A 17,102-nucleotide genomic window follows, 5' to 3' on the forward strand; every position below is an offset into this window, starting at 1 on the left:
TGGCAAGTTTGCAGACGACACAAAGGTTGGTGATGTTGTGGATAGTGTAGAGGATTGTTGAAGATTGCAGAGAAGCTTTGATAGGATGCAGAAGTGGCAGATGGAGTTCAACCGGGAGAAGTGTGAGGTGGTACACTTTGAAAGGTCAAACTCCAAGACAGAGTACAAAGCAAATGGCAGGATACTTGGTAGTGTGGAGGAGCAGAGGGATCTGGGGGTACATGTCCACAGATCTCTGAAAGTTGCCTCATGGGTGGATAGGGTAGTTAAGAAAGCTAAGGGGGTGTTAGCTTTCATAAGTTGAGGGATAGAGTCGTGATGTAATGATACAGCTCTATAAAACTCTGGTTAGGCCACACTTGGAGTATTGTGTCCAGTTCTGGTCGCCTCACTATAGGAAGGATGTGGAAGCATTGGAAAGGGTACAGAGGAGATTTACCAGGATGCTGCCTGGCTTAGAGAGTATGCATTATGATCAGAGATTAAGGGAGCTAGGGCTTTACTCTTTGGAGAGAAGGAGGATGAGAGGAGACATGATAGAGGTATACAAGATAATAAGAGGAATAGATAGAGTGGATAGCCAGCGCCTCTTCCCCAGGGCACCACTGCTCAATACAAGAGGACATGGCTTTAAGGTAAGGGGTGGGAAGTTCAAGGGGGATATTAGAGGAAGGTTTTTTACTCAGAGAGTGGTTGGTGCGTGAAATACACTGCCTGAGTCAGTGGGGGAGGCAGATACACTAGTGAAATTTAAGAGATTACTAGACAGGTATATGGAGGAATTTAAGGTGGGGGGTTATATGGGAGGCAGGGTCTGAGGGTCGGCACAACATTGTGGACCGAAGGGCCTGTACTGTGCTGTACTATTCTATATGGTGACATACATGTACTTTGATCATAAAATTTACTTTGAACTTTTTCTGAATTGAATAGTTCACTGTTCACTCCATGAGGTTTCAGACAACCCAGGAGAATAGAAGCCACTGATCCCCTAGTTTGTGGCCACTGATATGCTTCATACCACTGGGGGCGATCAAAGAAAATGGGGACAGGATGTATAGTGGATGATCAGCTGTGGCCCCAATAGGATGGCACACTGGAGCAGTAAGCGGAGCTGCTGCCTCACAGCTTCAGAGACTCGGGCTCAATCGTGACCACCAGGGCTGTCTGTGTGGAGTTTGCACGTTCTCCCTGAGACTGTGTGGCTTTCCCAGGTTTCCTCGCACATTCCAAGGTCACTGGCCATTGTAAATTATCCTGAGTGTGGGCAGGTGGTTGAGTCTGGGAGAAATTATACACGAGAATAAAAAAAAATTAGTGTAGTTTCAGTGTAAATGTGTACTTGATGATCAGCATGGGCAAGGAAGGGCAAAGAACCCATTTCCTTCCTGCATGACTCTTAAGTTGAAAAGAAAGCATTGATCCAGTTCGGGAAATGCGTAAAGTGAAACTAATGTGGAGAACAGAAATCAAAAGACATGTTAATGGGTGGAACAAGATTGCAAGGGAGGAGGCTCACAGCAGGACAACATGGGCATTCACTCAGAATTAATAGCCTGTCACTGCGCTGTATGTTCTGTGCAGCAAGGTCTTTTTCCTGGGTTGCCAACAGCTTCTTGTTCTGGCCTCTCTCTCATGACAGGCACCACCTTCTCACTTGTTTTTTTGGAGGCAGCACCACCCCACAGGAATTAACTGAGCAATGAATACACAGTCTTAACATGTCAGAGATATTTTCCTTCTCTGCCTAATGGGAGAAGAAACAGAAGTCAGGACAGTTCACGATCAGTACAGCCAGAAGGAGAGTGGTAATGAAAGGCAGCAATGTCAAAAAATCCACATCATCCCCAGTCCTGGCCTCAAAACTCATCTGCAACTGAGGTTTGCAAATTCTATCTCGTTTTGACAAAGTCCAATCCCAGGATGGTGGGGGAAGAAGCTGGTCTGGGATGGGGTGGGAGCAGGAAGAGTAATTGCAGCTCTCAGGGCGGGAGCATTTGACATTTGAGTGAGGGTGAAGGAAGATGGGAGATGACAGGCAAGGAGGGACGAGGTGGCAAACAACGAGGGGCAGAGTTTGAGAGAGGGAACAAGGGATAAAGCATGCAAGGCAGGTCATGTACTTATCGTGCACCCACACACACAAGGAAGACTGTGCATGCGTACACGTGTCTGCAAAAGAGTGATCCGCACTTGTGTAATGGCTAGCAGGGTCTGAGGAGGCAATAATACTGAGGAGCCCAGAAGATCAGTAGTAAGGGTGGTCACAGGATCCCTGGAGATAGAGGAGCTTGGACTTTTGAGGTGGGGCATTGTCCGTGGATGGTGCATCACTTACCTGCTTTTTCCAGCTCTATTTACCATAATAAGACCAGATCTCCCTATGAGTGCCAACAGCAGATGTCCTAGACCAACACTGTCCAGGTTCCTGGACATGCCCCCAAAGGAACAATGTCATTGTCCACACTCCCGGGAACTCAGGGAAACCTACAATGCCCAGTCAGCTCTTTGCAATGATGCAAATCAAATGGGAAATAATTGTTCTGAACTTCACTCACAGAAAAATCTTTTTTTTTAAATTACATGATGCTGAAAGTGATTATGCAGTATAACTTCAGGGATATGCAAGTGCTAGTTTTCTCTTCATACTGAATCATTATTTGTAAAGTTACGTCTGGACTTAACCACAAAAGTAAAGCCTTCAAAACTGACTGAATACTTCTACGTAACGCTTCCTTCCATTGTGCCACTGCCTTTCTGAAGCCTCTCAAGTCAAGTCCCAGCAAAGATTGCAAGTGAGAGTCAGAACATATTTAATCCTTAAATGAAGTGTCACTCTGCAGGCAAACTGAAATCTGCAACAACATATCAAACCCATTCCAGCACTCAGACTGTGGATGATTTTTACCGCAGTGTTTCATCCCTTGATATACTGACAAGTATATCTTAGGACATTGTGGGACAAAGGAAGAAATTGATAAGGCCCTGGCAGGGATATTTGTATCACTGTCAGCCATGGGTGAGGTAGTGTAAGGATAAAGGGTAGCTAACATTGTACCTTTATTTAAGAAGGGCGGCAACATCAAGCCAGGGAACTACAGGGCAGTGAGCCAAACAAGTATGGTAGGAAAATTACTTCAGTGGATTCTAAGAGACAGGATTTTAACATTTTAATTCAGTGGAAATTGTTGAATTAGGTATCGAATTCCACAGTGCTGAGGTGGAATCTTAGGTGGGATTCCTCATGCTTCTTTTGGCCCTTATTGCAAAAGGATAGGAGGCCAAGAACACACAGATCAGAATGAGATCTATCTCCCAACCCAGTCACTGAATTTGACAGCTAACTCAAAGCTCATAATCCCACAGAATGAACAGAGGCCATGATGAGTAATGATGAGTTTGAGTACAGAGAGGAAGTTAAGAACCTGGTGGCATGGTGCGAAGACAATAACCTATCCCTCAACGTCAGCAAGACGAAGGAATTGGTTGTTGACTTCAGAAGGAGTAGCGGACCGCAGAACCCAATTTACATCAGTGGTACACAAGTGGAACAGGTCAAAAGCTTTAAGTTCCTCGGGGTCAATATCACAAATGACCTGACATGGTCCAACCAAGCAGAGTCCACTTTCAAGAAGGCCCACCAGCTCCTTTACTTCCTGAGAAAGCTAAAGAAATTTGGCCTGTCCCCTAAAACCGTCACTAATTTTTATAGATGCACCGTAGAAAGCATTCTTCTAGGGTGCATCACAACCTGGTATGGAAGTTGTCCTGTCCAAGACCAGAAGAAGCTGCAGAAGATCGTGAACACAGCACAGCACATCACACAAACCAATCTTCCGTCCTTGGACTCACTTTACACCGCACGCTGTCGGAGCAGTGCTGCCAGGATAATCAAGGACACGACCCACCCAGCCAACACACTTTTCATCCCTCTTCCCTCCGGGAAAAGGCTCAGGAGCTTGAAGACTCGTATGGCCAGATTTGGGAACAGCTTCTTTCCAACTGTGATAAGACTGCTGAACGGATTCTGACCCGGATCTGGGCCATACCCTCCAAATATCCGGACCTGCCTCTTGGATTTTTTGAACTACCTTACTTTACCTTTTCTATTTATGATTTATAATTTAAATTTTTAATATTTATTATCGATTTGTACTCCAGGGAGCGCGAAGCACAGAATCAAACATCGCTGTGACGATTGTACGCTCTAGTATCAATTGTTTGGCGACAATAAAGTAAAGTAACTTATTTGTGGTAATATTTTGTTTTACAGTATGTACTGTGTGTGACATACATATTGTAGGTGCACCGTGGTCTGGAGGAACATTGTTTCATTTGTGTATCTGTACAGTCAGATAACAATAACATTGAACTGGAAGATAGTATCAATATTACAGTTTGAGACTACCTTCCCTCTTCAGGGTCTTGACTGCAAATGCCATAAATTCCTCTCCCCCTCCCCCAACAGATGCCATTTGACCTGCTGATTTTCTTTAGTAGTTTGTTTTGTTTTTGCTCCAGATTTCAGCATCTAAAATCACTTCTGTCTCCATTCATCAGTGCTCTAAGCTACAATCCCTAATCCACCAATCCTTTCCTACAGCTTCCCCACGTGGGAAAACACGTTAGCTTTTCAGACTTTTAATCATTCTACCTCCAAGTGAAACGTAAAGATATTGAGCAGATTGACATGTAACAAAGCAACTGCCCTCGTTACAACAGGGACCTGGGGCTTGTGAGCATTGTACATACCTTGCCTGTGTCAGAACTTTTAATGTATGGCTCAGCACACTGTGCAATTCCCCCTTGGAGCACCTTCTCCACTCGAGCCACTAGGTAGATCTCTGGGTGAGGGACCGTCACTGAGAATACACCCTGCAATAAACACATACACACAGACAACTTCAGAGTCCAGACAACAGCCGTAAGAAACCAGTGTATGTTCTTGGATTCATTCATAGAAGCCCACTGGACCTGATTTAGGACTTCAGGCCACTAAATACCAGTGTTTGGCTGGAACCCCAAATCTATGGTAACAAAGGGGATGCCCACATCACAGGGGTCGCTGGGTCTGACCTTTCAGATCAGCAACCAAAATAGCTGCTTTATCAAAGCATTGGCTCTTCTTTGCCTTTGATAATGTTGGCCTTTGGTTTAAGATGGAATAATATTGTAAGGCTATAGAGTATCATCTTGGTGCCACCTCACCAACCTGATCTTATTCCAGAGCTCTCAACACAAGATTATTAGTGACCACAGTGTATTGCCATGTTTATACACAATGATGCACAAATTACAAGGTGATCATAATTCGTGATGGAACAACAACAGTTGCTGAATGTTTCACTTTCATTGTCAGGCCAACAAACAATGGAACAGAGGCACTGTTACTATCTTTTCCATGATGATCCACAATGTTCGGATGGGTATCTTGTTGATTTTGCTGCCATTTATACAAGTATATTAATTGAGAAAGTAGTGAAAGTCTTGATTTCATTTCTCTGAATGATTTTACTGCTCTCTGTGACACTATTGGATCATAGTACAGAAACATCTACTGTTTTGTTGCTTGATATACATCTTCTCAAACAGGGGTTAGCCAAATTGGAAGAGTAGTGGTTAGGAATACATGGGAAACACATTTATATCCCAAGTGTTTCACAGGCGCCAGAGAAGAAGAAAAATAAATTGACTCACAAACATATCCTTGAAGTTGCTTCTCTGATCAGTCAGGAAGCAAGGGGAAGGCCAAATAAAATCAACAGTTTGATGAATCATCATTCAAAACCAAATCAGAACCTTGGGGTGGCATTCATTCATTGTGCCTATGGTCCTCTCTGTATTAGAGGTAACATAGCCCTCACTGTGTCTCCGACACCACCATTTAAATGGATAATATACCCTTTACTGTCTCTGACACCACCATTTAAAGGGGAAACGTACCCTGCACTGTCGCTGACCACTATTTAAAGGGGTAAAGTACCCTTCACTGTGTCACTGACACCACCCACTTAAAGGGGTAACGTACCCTTCACTGTGTCAGACACCACCTATTTAAAGGGGTAATGAACCTGCGTTGCTGACATCACCATTTAAAGGGGTAATGTACCCCTCACTATGTCACTGACAACACCAAAGGGGTAATGTACCCATCACTGTGTCACTAGCACCACCACTTAAAGGGGCAACATACCCTTCACTGTGTCGCTGACCACCCATTTAAAGGGGTAACACACCCCTCACTGTGTTGCTGACACCACCCATTTAAAGGAGTAATGTACCCGTGTCGCTGACATCACCCATATAAGGGGTAGCGTACCCTTCACTGTGTTGCTGACCACCCACTTAAAGGGGTAATATCACTGTCACTGAGGCCACCATTTAAAGGGGTAACGTACCCCTCACTGTGTTGCTGACACCACAATTTAAAGGGGCAATGCACTCTCTGACCACCATTTAAAGGAGTAACGTTCCCCTCTGTGTCGTTACCACCATTTAAAGGGGTAATGTACCCCTCATCTCTGACACCATTTAAAGGGGTAATGTACCCCTCACTGTGTTGTTGACCATTTAAAGGGGTAACATACCCTTCACTGTGTCACTGACCACCATTTAAAGGGGTAACATACCCCTCATTGTGTCGCTGACACCACAATTTAAAGAGGTAGTGCACTCTCTGTCGCTACCACTTAAAGGGATAACGTACCCTTTGTGTCTCTGACACCATTTAAAGGAGTAACGTACCCCTCACTGTGTCTCCGACACCACCATTTAAAGGGGTAATGTACCCTTCATTGTCTCTGACACCACCATTTAAAGGGGTAACGTGCCTCTTACTGTCTCTGATGCCACCTGTATTGGGGGTAGCAGATCCACCCCACCATTGTAATCCTACCTGTTTCGGGTAACAGAGAAGTTTCTCATCTATCCCCTTCAGGCGGCTGCCATGATGGTCCTCCCTCGTCTTCCCATTTTCAGCTGCTCCCTCTGAGCTGCTCTGTAACATCTGGCGCACAGCTGGGGGATTCAGTTCCACGTGGAAATCCTCAGAGATCTTGCAGTTGTTATTGGTATCAAACAGTGCAAGGGTCACAAAGAAAGGTTCAACCTGCAGTTGGACACATTGACACAGTGAAATTCGGAATGTGGATGTGAGGAGCATAGGTTAATATGCCAGTGAATCTCTTTGCAATACCAAATATGTGTTTACATAGCACCTGGTACATTCTCATTTTACTTTGAGAAACCTCGGAACAATCCTAATGAAGTACTTTAGACATGCAGTCACTGCTGAAATGCAGAAAATATGAACTGCTAATTTTTGAACAGCAAGATCCCACCAATGACCTAATAAAACAGTGGCACTGACGACAAGATAAAGATCAGTCTAGAATTAGGAAGAACTATTTTCTTCTCATCAAATATTCATGAAACAATTTTCATTCACCTGAGACACCCTTGGTTTAAAATATTAAAATGGCAAACTCCCTTTAGAATATAACAAGATCCGAGTCAAAGAAACAACAAAAGCACACAAAATGCTGGAGGAACTCAGCAGATCAGGCAGCATCTATGGAAATAAATAAACAGTTGACGTTTCGGGCCGGGATGCTTCAACGGTCCTGATGCTGCCCGTGCTAGAGTTCCTTCAGCGTTTCAGGAACAGCTTCTTCCCCTCTGTCACCCAATTCCTAAATGGACATTGGAGCTTTGGACGCTACCTCACTTTTTTAAAAAAATTACAGTATTTCTGTTTTTTAATCTATTCAATATATGTAATTGATTTACTTCTTTATTTATTATTATGTTTCATTTTATTTATTTTTTTTCTCTGCTAGATTATGTATTGTATTGAACTGCTGCTGTTAAGTTAACACATTTCACGTCACATGCTGGTGATAATAAACGTGATTCTGATCTGTGTGCTTTGCCTTGGATTTCCATCATCTGCAGATTTTCTTGTGCTTGAAAACAAACCACGCTTGGGATATTGCCTGGTCTCGCTGCTCAAGGAAGCGAATACGTGACCAAGGGAGTACAACAAATGTTCATCGTTCCTGGTATGGGATGGGGTGCTCTCCCATCAGAAATGGCTAAGGAGATGGGACATATTATTGAATTCTGAAGAATAATCCGGTGAAACATTCAATATTTTTGTGGGGCTTAATGCAGATACAGAGCTGATCCTTAACCTAGCTGAGGTGACTCAAACCAGGGGTCATAGTCTTGGAATTTAGGATAGTCTATTCAGGACAGAGATGTGAGGAACTCCCAGAAGAACATAAGTCTCTGGAAGTCTCTAGTCAAGTTTACTGCCACGTGCACAAGTACATGCATGCACGGGTACAATGAATAGTTCTTACACCGTTATCACAGGCACATAGTACCACATATGCAATCTTCACAAACATATAAATTAAACAAAATTTCTACAACAAAGAATACAATTAAAATAAAGAGAGAGTCTGTTTTAGTGCAAAGAGCACTGTGCAGGCTCAATCATTGAGTACTGTACGTCCAAGACAGTCAGACTTTTCCATTTTATCATGGAGCATGGGGTCAATGCAGGAGAGTGGTGCTGAGGTAAAAGATCAGCCATGGAGTCACAGAGAGATCCTCCTACAAGTAAGTAATGTATGCCATGAGCCCCACTTAGATTCACTGCCACAAGCAGGATGCTAAATACCTCAGACAGGTTAAACCCCCTTGCAGTTTTTGGGATATTTGTTCACAGGAATCTCACCATAAACACAGATCACTGAAGACTTTAATTATGGTAATGGCTGCCCAGAAATTCCAATCCATTCAAGTTTTCTTTTCAAAAGATTATTGTCACAGAAGTTAAAGTCATTGTTTTCTGGCTGAAATATGATTAATAGCTATTCCTTGGTCACTTTGCCAATCTCTGAATCTCTTCACATTTCACATAATAAAGGCCCTACATCTCTCAGGCAGTTGTGCCTATGGAGGACCAACAACGCAGACAATTGATCAACTGTTATTATGCACTAGGATCTCCAGACATCTACGCTGGTTGCTTTCCTCTCCTTCAGTCAGAGTGCGCATCAGCATTTGAAAAGCTAAGGCTCTTAGATCAAGGCTCAGGGGTTCAAGCCTCTTACTCCAAATTAACATAATAACTGCAATGCCCATGAAATACTGGGGTCACGCCTTGGCTGGACTAAAGATTTTGCGATACTATCAGAAGCCTCCTTGTCATTCAAAATGATAAGGGATTACATACAATGGGAACACCGGAAGCAGGATCAGAAACTACTGGATGCAGATTAAAGGTAGAACTCGAGAGAAGGGAAGAATCTGTCTCATGAAGGTTTGGTGGGATTTGGGCTGCTCTCCTTGTAAACAACAGCCTTGCTACTAACTTACAAACGCAAGTTTGAAACTTTAATCCTATGAGAAATGAAACTGAGGAGTGAGAGGAACTGGTATTTCTTCCCAACACACTTCGTCCTGACGAAGAGTCTCGGCCTGAAACGTCGACTGTACCTCTTCCTAGAGATGCTGCCTGGTCTGCTGCGTTCACCAGCAACTTTGATGTGTGTTGCTTGAATTTCCAGCACCTGCAGAATTCCTGTTGTTGGTATTTCTTCCCATTGCCTTGATCATCCCTGATGATTTACCTGACCTCCTTCAGTGCTGTCAAGATCCTATAACAGCCCATTGCTCTCTGTGGGAACTTGCTGTGCAAATTAATCACTTACTTTGCCTCACCCTAACAATGGCAATAGCAGTTCAAAAGTAATTCATTGACAGTGAAATACTTTGTCATGCTGTACCATGTGTTATATGAAGTTCTTTCTTCTCCCTTACATCAATCTACTTAGAGCAAAAAAGTAAACTGCTGGAGGAAATCAGCAGTTTAAGCAGCACCTGTGGAGGTAAAGGGATGATCTTGCATCTCCAAGTTGCTCTATTTAATTGGGAACAATTTTTTGACAAAGTGAGTCTTTACCAATTATTTTAATTGTAAATCAAACAAGGTTTATTTTGTGGAGTCCCCATGTTAAAATAACTACTTCTCATATGAACAGACTGAGGCAAAGAGTAGATAATTTTAAATGCAACTTACATTTGTTCGTGTTCCATCTCCCTGCTCACTGACAAGACCTTGGAGAGCAAAAGTCAAGTTGTGGCACTTTACCAGGAATCGCTTGCCAAATCTTTCTTCAAATGGCCTTACATCAGGTTCAATGCCTGAAAAATCTAGTTTCTTAAAAAAAAAGAGCACAGATTTCAATAGCTGACATCACAAGTAGATAACCAGAGAATTAATTAAAATCCATCATGCAAGTAATTTCTGTTAAGACTTAGTTGTGCAAATTCTGTCCGAATTCCACCATTGCCTTCAGTTTTGAATTACACACATGATGTCTATAACTATTGCTGTGCTTTATCTGAATGTTGAGAGTTCAGCTGGCACCTTATTTGCTTCTTGTTTTGCCTTTTTCTGTCTCAGTAAACTGACATATTAATCACATCAACAGCAATCAACTAGGTGCTCCTACGAGAGGCCATGAAGATGCATCTCACACTCTGCAGCCACAGTATGAAGTGTGAAGAAGCTGACTATCTCATGCTGCTGCATTAAGTGTCCATCTGTCCTGTTCATCAAAAGCTGTTCCCTCATGCTAGCTAGGGGTTGGCCCGTTTAGGGACAATGTAGCCCCTCCCCACCACTGCCATTTAGCTAATGACATCACGGCGCCAGCAGAATTAAAACAAGTGCGCAGAAACCACGTGCTGTCCAGGTTGCTGCAGACAAACAGCACCACGGAAACATTGGAGGTGTGCTGCAGCAAAGAGGGCTCGAGTGCACACTTTAGATGAGTACGGTATTTGTCACTGTATGTACGTTTAGCGTCTGTTTTGTCCTGACAATTTGGACACTCAGTTTAGATCAAGTTTTTTTCAAACCAAGTGTAACTTGAAGAGTTTACTGAATGCTTAGTGTCTGTTTTGTCCTGTAAGTAAATAGTTAACCTACTGAAGAGTAGTGAGTGTCTTCTGACCAGCTCACCAAACCGGATTACACACAATTGGCACAGTGAGCAGTGTCTGTGACTCAACAGAAGGTGAATATCTTTGAAAGGAAAAATAAAAGGGAGAACCCACAACTCCCCCCCCCACCTGTGTGGACGGATAACAGTACACGTATCTTTTGTCCGTGCTCCTTAGAGCATCAAGGAGCTCTATTTTATTCACTAATGGAAGTGATAACTCATTGGATTGCTTCCACAGCCTGCACTCAATGAAAGAGAGTGCTAAGAGGCAATGGGGACAGGAAAGAGTTTCCAGATTATCTGATGATTGTGATGCAATGGATAAACTACACAGATAAACTGGGCTCTCCTCAGTGAATTAACTCATAAATCAAGAATCCATGTCATGCTTTTTCTTTCTGATTTTGCAGATTTTCACAATCAGGTCCAAATCCGAAGGTTCACTCAGAACAAAAGATCCAGAAAGGAAGTGCCAAAAAAAATCTGATACCAACTAAAACCAGTCCTTTAATGACAGACTAAAAATATTCCTTGTTAAACTGTAATCTCAGAGTTTACAGATAATATTTAAAAGGTTAGGTACAATCAACAATTCAGAATTCTCAGACGTTTCCATTCACAGTTAAAGAAATGTCATGCAGATGAATTTAATTCAGATTTGTTTACGTTGATTTTTTTTTTGTGCGAAAACTGACACACAAAATAAAATTCATCCTTCAATGGGGAATGGGAATGCACCACAGAAAATAGTACTCATCAGGTTGCGATTGTGAAAACGGAATATCAGGTTGTATGGAACAACTCTTGCCAGGGCAATGCTTATAGCTTTGAATGAGAACAACTAACCTGATCTGGTTCTGCATAATCAATACACTGAACCGTGATCTCATCGAGGTCGTAAAAGTAGATGCAAATTCAAGAAAATGATCAATTTTCCACATAAACTATAGATAAAACACTCCATTCAATATCTACTAAAGGTCATGGAAGGTGGCAGAATACCGGTACATGCCAGCATACAGTGCTTTACAGAGATTACTCTGCTGCCAGTTTTACCTGTGCCTCTGCATCCAATGCAAACAGTTTACATCTGCCTTCACTTCGGCTGGCTTTGTTGAGGTAATCCGATTCTCGGGCATACTATAAAGGAAAGAGAGGGGAAATGTTGCCATTGTTCCTTATAGCACAGTTTAAGGCTGAGGATTCATACATCCACAGATTGCACTATCAGCATCTGATAACTGTAATACTAATCTGAGGAGATTCAAATCATTTTATTTTGAAACAAGTTGATTTTGTGTTTAAAGATGAGGGAGTATTGTCCTAAATGATCATCTGACACTACTGCTGTCATTCTACACAAAGTCTGATAGATGTTTCTTAGATCGAAATCACTTTGCTACAAAATACATTCTAACATGGAGGTGTTCTCACAACGTTTAAAAAGTTATTTGGACAAGCACCTGAATCACTATGGTACAAAAAGATGGTTATAGAGCAAGTGCAGGTAAAGGGATTAGTGCCCATAATGATTGACATGGACATTAAGGCCAAAGGTGTTGTTCTGCTGTTCGGCTCTTTGCTGGAAATGTGAAATTAAACAGAGATGTGGAAGTGCGTGGAAGGTCGTGCAGAATCTGTGGAGAAAGTAACAGAGTCAAATGTTTCAGCTTGACAACTATTAGCCAAATTGGACACATCTTAGGGTAGACAGAAGGGGAGGAGAGGAATTGAGAGATCATAGGAACTGTACGGTACAGAGACATGGAGAGACTGAACGAGAATGGTTTTGGTGGTGCTGAGAAGGTAGTGACAGAAGATTTGCGTGGCTACAAGGAGAACTTGTCAGATTTTTACCTTGTAGCAATTCAGTAAAACACCCAGAGTTTTTGCTGTCTGTAAGTTCACATCCCACCCTCCTTTACTGATGTACTAAATAAGTTCACTGGAGAAATGTAATCTGAGACTGTACAGATGAAAAATAGGATAGGTACAACCAGCACTCATCATCCTGTTCATGGGTTTCTCACTCTGTAAGCTTCACTGACGAGCCAGTACCTACAATACCATAAACTTGTCCATTATCTTTTTGAGACGTTTGAAGTCATATTCATGAACAACAGAACTTGGTTATGAGACAATGGGTGAGAAGCACAGTCAACAGATGAAAGTTACAAGGCAATGACTTGGATGCCTGTTACTTCTTGAGAGGATTAGCACAATATCCGATGACTCCTAAAAGGTTTCACCCCCAATAATTCTGCCCTTCACTACCCATTCACTCTCTCCTCCTTGTTCATCCTGACAGAGAAACACAGAACAGAAACAGGCTTTTTAGTTCACCGTCTGTGCCAACTAGCAAACGATCAAACAATTATTAACATTGGAGTTGATTTTAAGGATGATAAGATAGGCTGTAGTCAGCATGGGAAAATCTTGCCTGACAATCTGTTGGAATTCTTTGCAGAAATAACAAGCAGGATAGACAAAGAAGAATTGGTTAATGTTGTGTAGCTGGATTTTCAGAAGGCCTTTGACAAAATGCGACACACGAGGCTGCTTAACTTGTTAACACCCCGTGGTATTACAGGAAAGATTCTAGCATGGATAAAGCAGGTGCTAACTGACAGTTGGCAAAGAATGGAAATAAAGGTAGACTCCTTCTGGTTGGCTGCCGGTGACTCGTGGTGTTCCACAGGGGTCTGTATTGGAACCAATTCTTTTTATGTTATATGCCAACAATTTGGCTGATGGAATTGATAGATTTGTTCGAAAGTTTGCAGATGATATGAAGATAGGTGGAGGGGCAGATAGTGTTGTGGAAATAGAGAGGCTACTGAGGCCTTAAATTGGGATAATGGGCAAAGAAGTGGCAGATGAATACAGTATCAGAAATGTATGGTCATGCACTTTGTAGAAAAAATGAAAGGGTTGACTATTTTCTGAATGGAGAGAAAATACAAAACACTGAGACACAAAGGGGCTTGGGAGTCCTTGTGCAGGATTCCCAAAAGGTTAATTTGCAGGTCGTGTCTGTGGTGAGGAAGGCAAATGCAATGTTAGCATTCATTTCAAGAGGACTAGAAAATAAAAGCAAGGATGCAATGTTGAGACATTATGAAGCACTGTTGAGACCTCGCTTGGGGTACTGTAAGCAGTTTGGGCTCCTTACCTGAGAAAGGATGTGTGGAAACTGGAGAGGTTTCAAAGGAGGTTCAGGAAAATCATCCCATGATTGAATGGCTTGTCATATGAAGAGCATTTGATGGTTCTGAGTCTGTATTCAGTACAATTCAGAACAATGAGTGGGAACCTCATTGAAATCTATCAAATGTTGAAGACCTTGATAGAGTGGATGTGGAGAGGATGTTGTCTATGGTGGGAGAGTGTAAGACCAGAGGACACAGCCTCAGAATAGAGGGGCATCCTTTTAGAACAGAGAAGAGGAGGAATTTCTTTAGCCAGAGGGAGGTGAATCGATGGAATTCTTTGCCTCAGGCAGCTGTGGAGGCCAAATCCTTATGTATAGTGAAGTCAGAGGTTGATAGATTCTTGATTGGTCAGGGCATGAAGGAATATGGGGAAAAGGCGCAAGACACTGGGGTGGAGAGGAATAATGGATCAGCCATGATGAAATGGCTGGCCAGACTCGATGGGCCAAATGGCCCAATTCTGCTCCTATATCTTATGGTCTTACAGCAGCGTCAAAAATGCAACTACATGTTCTGAACAACATTCTATTGACTTGAAGCAGGGACTAGCTACCAATTCTTCAATGCTAATTTTTAACATTCAATGAGCTTTTACAAATAAAATATGACAATTCAAAAATGAGAGACTATGAACAGGAATTCACCTGAGCTTCCCCTCCCAAATCTGTGGCACAATTCCATGTGCATTGGGAATTCACCCAAAGTCCATTGAACAGACAGAATTTGTAGCAAGTGGAAGCAGAAGACAGTTTGCAAACAGTGGCTCAAGAACAAACAAAAGAAAATCTGCAAATGCTGAAATCCAAGCAACGTGCAAACATTGCTGGAGGAACTCAGAAGGCCAGGTTGCATCCGTGGAAAAGGTACAGTCAACACTTTGGGCTGAGACCCTTCAGCAGGACTGGAGAAAAAAAGATGAGAAGTAGATTTAAAAGGTGGGTGATGGGGCGGGGGGGGGCGCAAGGTGGAGAGGCCCAGACCAAGTGTTGAAACCTAATGCAATGGAAAGGTGTTTACATTGCCAAAAATGTTATGAAGCAGGCTTGCAAATCACTATTCATAACTGCTCTCTCAATCATATCTTGGCACATGGAATGTCATTGTTATCATCATTATGTGCCATGTTGTATGACGTGGGCCATCATGGTCTTTTGACCATGATTGTCCTTGGCAAGTATTTCCACCGAAGTGGTTTGCCATCGTCTTCTTCTGGGCAGTGTCTTTGTAAGACAGGTTACCCCAACTATTGTCGATACTCTTCAGAGACTGCCTGTCTGGCGCTAGTGTTCACATAATCAGGACTTGTGATATGTACCATCTGCTCCTATGGCTTCACATGACCCTGATCAGGTGTGGGGGAGGGGGAGGAGGAGGAGAAAGTGCTAAGCAGATGCTACACCTTGCCAAGGGTGATCTGGAGACTAGTGGAGGGAAGAAGTGCCTTAAACCTCCTTTGGTAGAGAGGTATCTCCGCACTGCCATCCACACAGAATAAGTACAGTTGAAGTCAGAAGTTTACATACACCTTAGCCAAATACACGTAAACTCAGTTTTTCACAATTCCTGACATTTAATCCTAGAAAACATTCCCTGTCTCAGGTCAGTTAGGATCACTACTTTATTTTAAGAATGTGAAATGTCAGAATAATAGTAGAGAGAATGATTTATTTCAGCTTTTATTTCTTTCATCACTTTCCCAGTGGGTCAGAAGTTTACATACACTTTGTTAGTATTTGGTAGCATTGCCTTTAAATTGTTTCACTTGGGTCAAACGTTTTGGGTAGCCTTCCACAAGCTACTCACAGTAAGTTGCTGGAATTTTGTTCCATTCCTCCAGACAGAACTGGTGTAACTGAGTCAAGTTTGTAGGTCTCTTTGCTCGCCCACTCTTTTTCGGTTTTGCCCACAAATTTTCTATCAGATTGAGGTCAGGGCTTTGTGATGGCCACTCCAATACCTTGACTTTGTTGTCCTTAAGCAATTTTGCCACAACTTTGGAGGTATGCTTGGGGTCATTGTCCATTTGGAAGACCCATTTGCAACCGAGCTTTAACTTCCTGGCTGATGTCTTGAGATGTTGCTTCAATATATCCACATAATCTTCCTTCCTCATGATGCCATCTATTTTGTGAAACGCACCAGTCCCTCCTGCAGCAAAGCACCCCCACAACATGATGCTGCCACCCCCATGCTTCACGGTTGGGATGGTGTTCTTTGGCTTGCAAGCCTTGCCCTTTTTCCTCCAAACATAATGATGGTCATTATGGCCAAACAGTTCAATTTTTGTTTCATCAAACCAGAGGGCATTTCTCCAAAAAGAAAGATCTTTGTCCCCATGTGCACTTGCAAACTGTAGTCTGGCTTTTTTATGGTGGTTTTGGAGCAGTGGCTTCTTCCTTGCTGAGCAGCTTTTCAGGTTATGTGGATACAGGACTTGTTTTACTGTGGATAGAGATACTTGTCTACCTGTTTCCTCCAGCATCTTCACAAGCTCCTTCGCTGTTGTTCTGGGATTGATTTGCACTTTTCACACCAAAGTACATTCATCTCTAGGAGACAGAATGTGTCTCCTTCCTGAGCAGTATGACGGCTGTGTGGTCCCATGGTGTTTATACTTGCGTACTATTTGTACAGATGAACGTGATACCTTCAGGCGTTTGAAAATTGCTCCCAAGGATGAACCAGATTTGACATCATTTTCTGACCTCAATCCGACAGAAAATTTGTGGGCAGAACTGAAAAAGCGCGTGTGAGCAAGGAGGCCTACAAACTTGACTCAGTTACCCCTCAGTTCCTAGAGATGCTGCCTGGCCTGCTGCGTTCACCAGCAACTTTTATGTGTGTTGCTCAGTTACACCAGTTCTGTCTG

General features: G+C 42.7%; 1 protein-coding gene across 2 annotated transcripts in view; it reads right to left on the minus strand.

The window, feature by feature from the left end:
• dock11 (dedicator of cytokinesis 11) overlaps positions 1–17,102 on the minus strand; it is a 325,211-nt gene that overhangs the window by 219,798 nt on the left and 88,311 nt on the right. For both annotated transcript variants that reach the window (XM_072270403.1, XM_072270404.1), the window contains exons 10-13: positions 12,078–12,161; positions 10,091–10,231; positions 6,896–7,108; positions 4,753–4,875 (exon numbers count right to left, since the gene is read on the minus strand). In XM_072270403.1, the coding sequence (XP_072126504.1) occupies positions 4,753–4,875; positions 6,896–7,108; positions 10,091–10,231; positions 12,078–12,161 (561 nt within the window). The remainder of the gene's footprint in view (positions 1–4,752; positions 4,876–6,895; positions 7,109–10,090; positions 10,232–12,077; positions 12,162–17,102) is intronic.

This window comes from Mobula birostris, chromosome 10, assembly GCF_030028105.1.
Source record: "Mobula birostris isolate sMobBir1 chromosome 10, sMobBir1.hap1, whole genome shotgun sequence".
NCBI lineage: Eukaryota > Metazoa > Chordata > Chondrichthyes > Myliobatiformes > Myliobatidae > Mobula > Mobula birostris.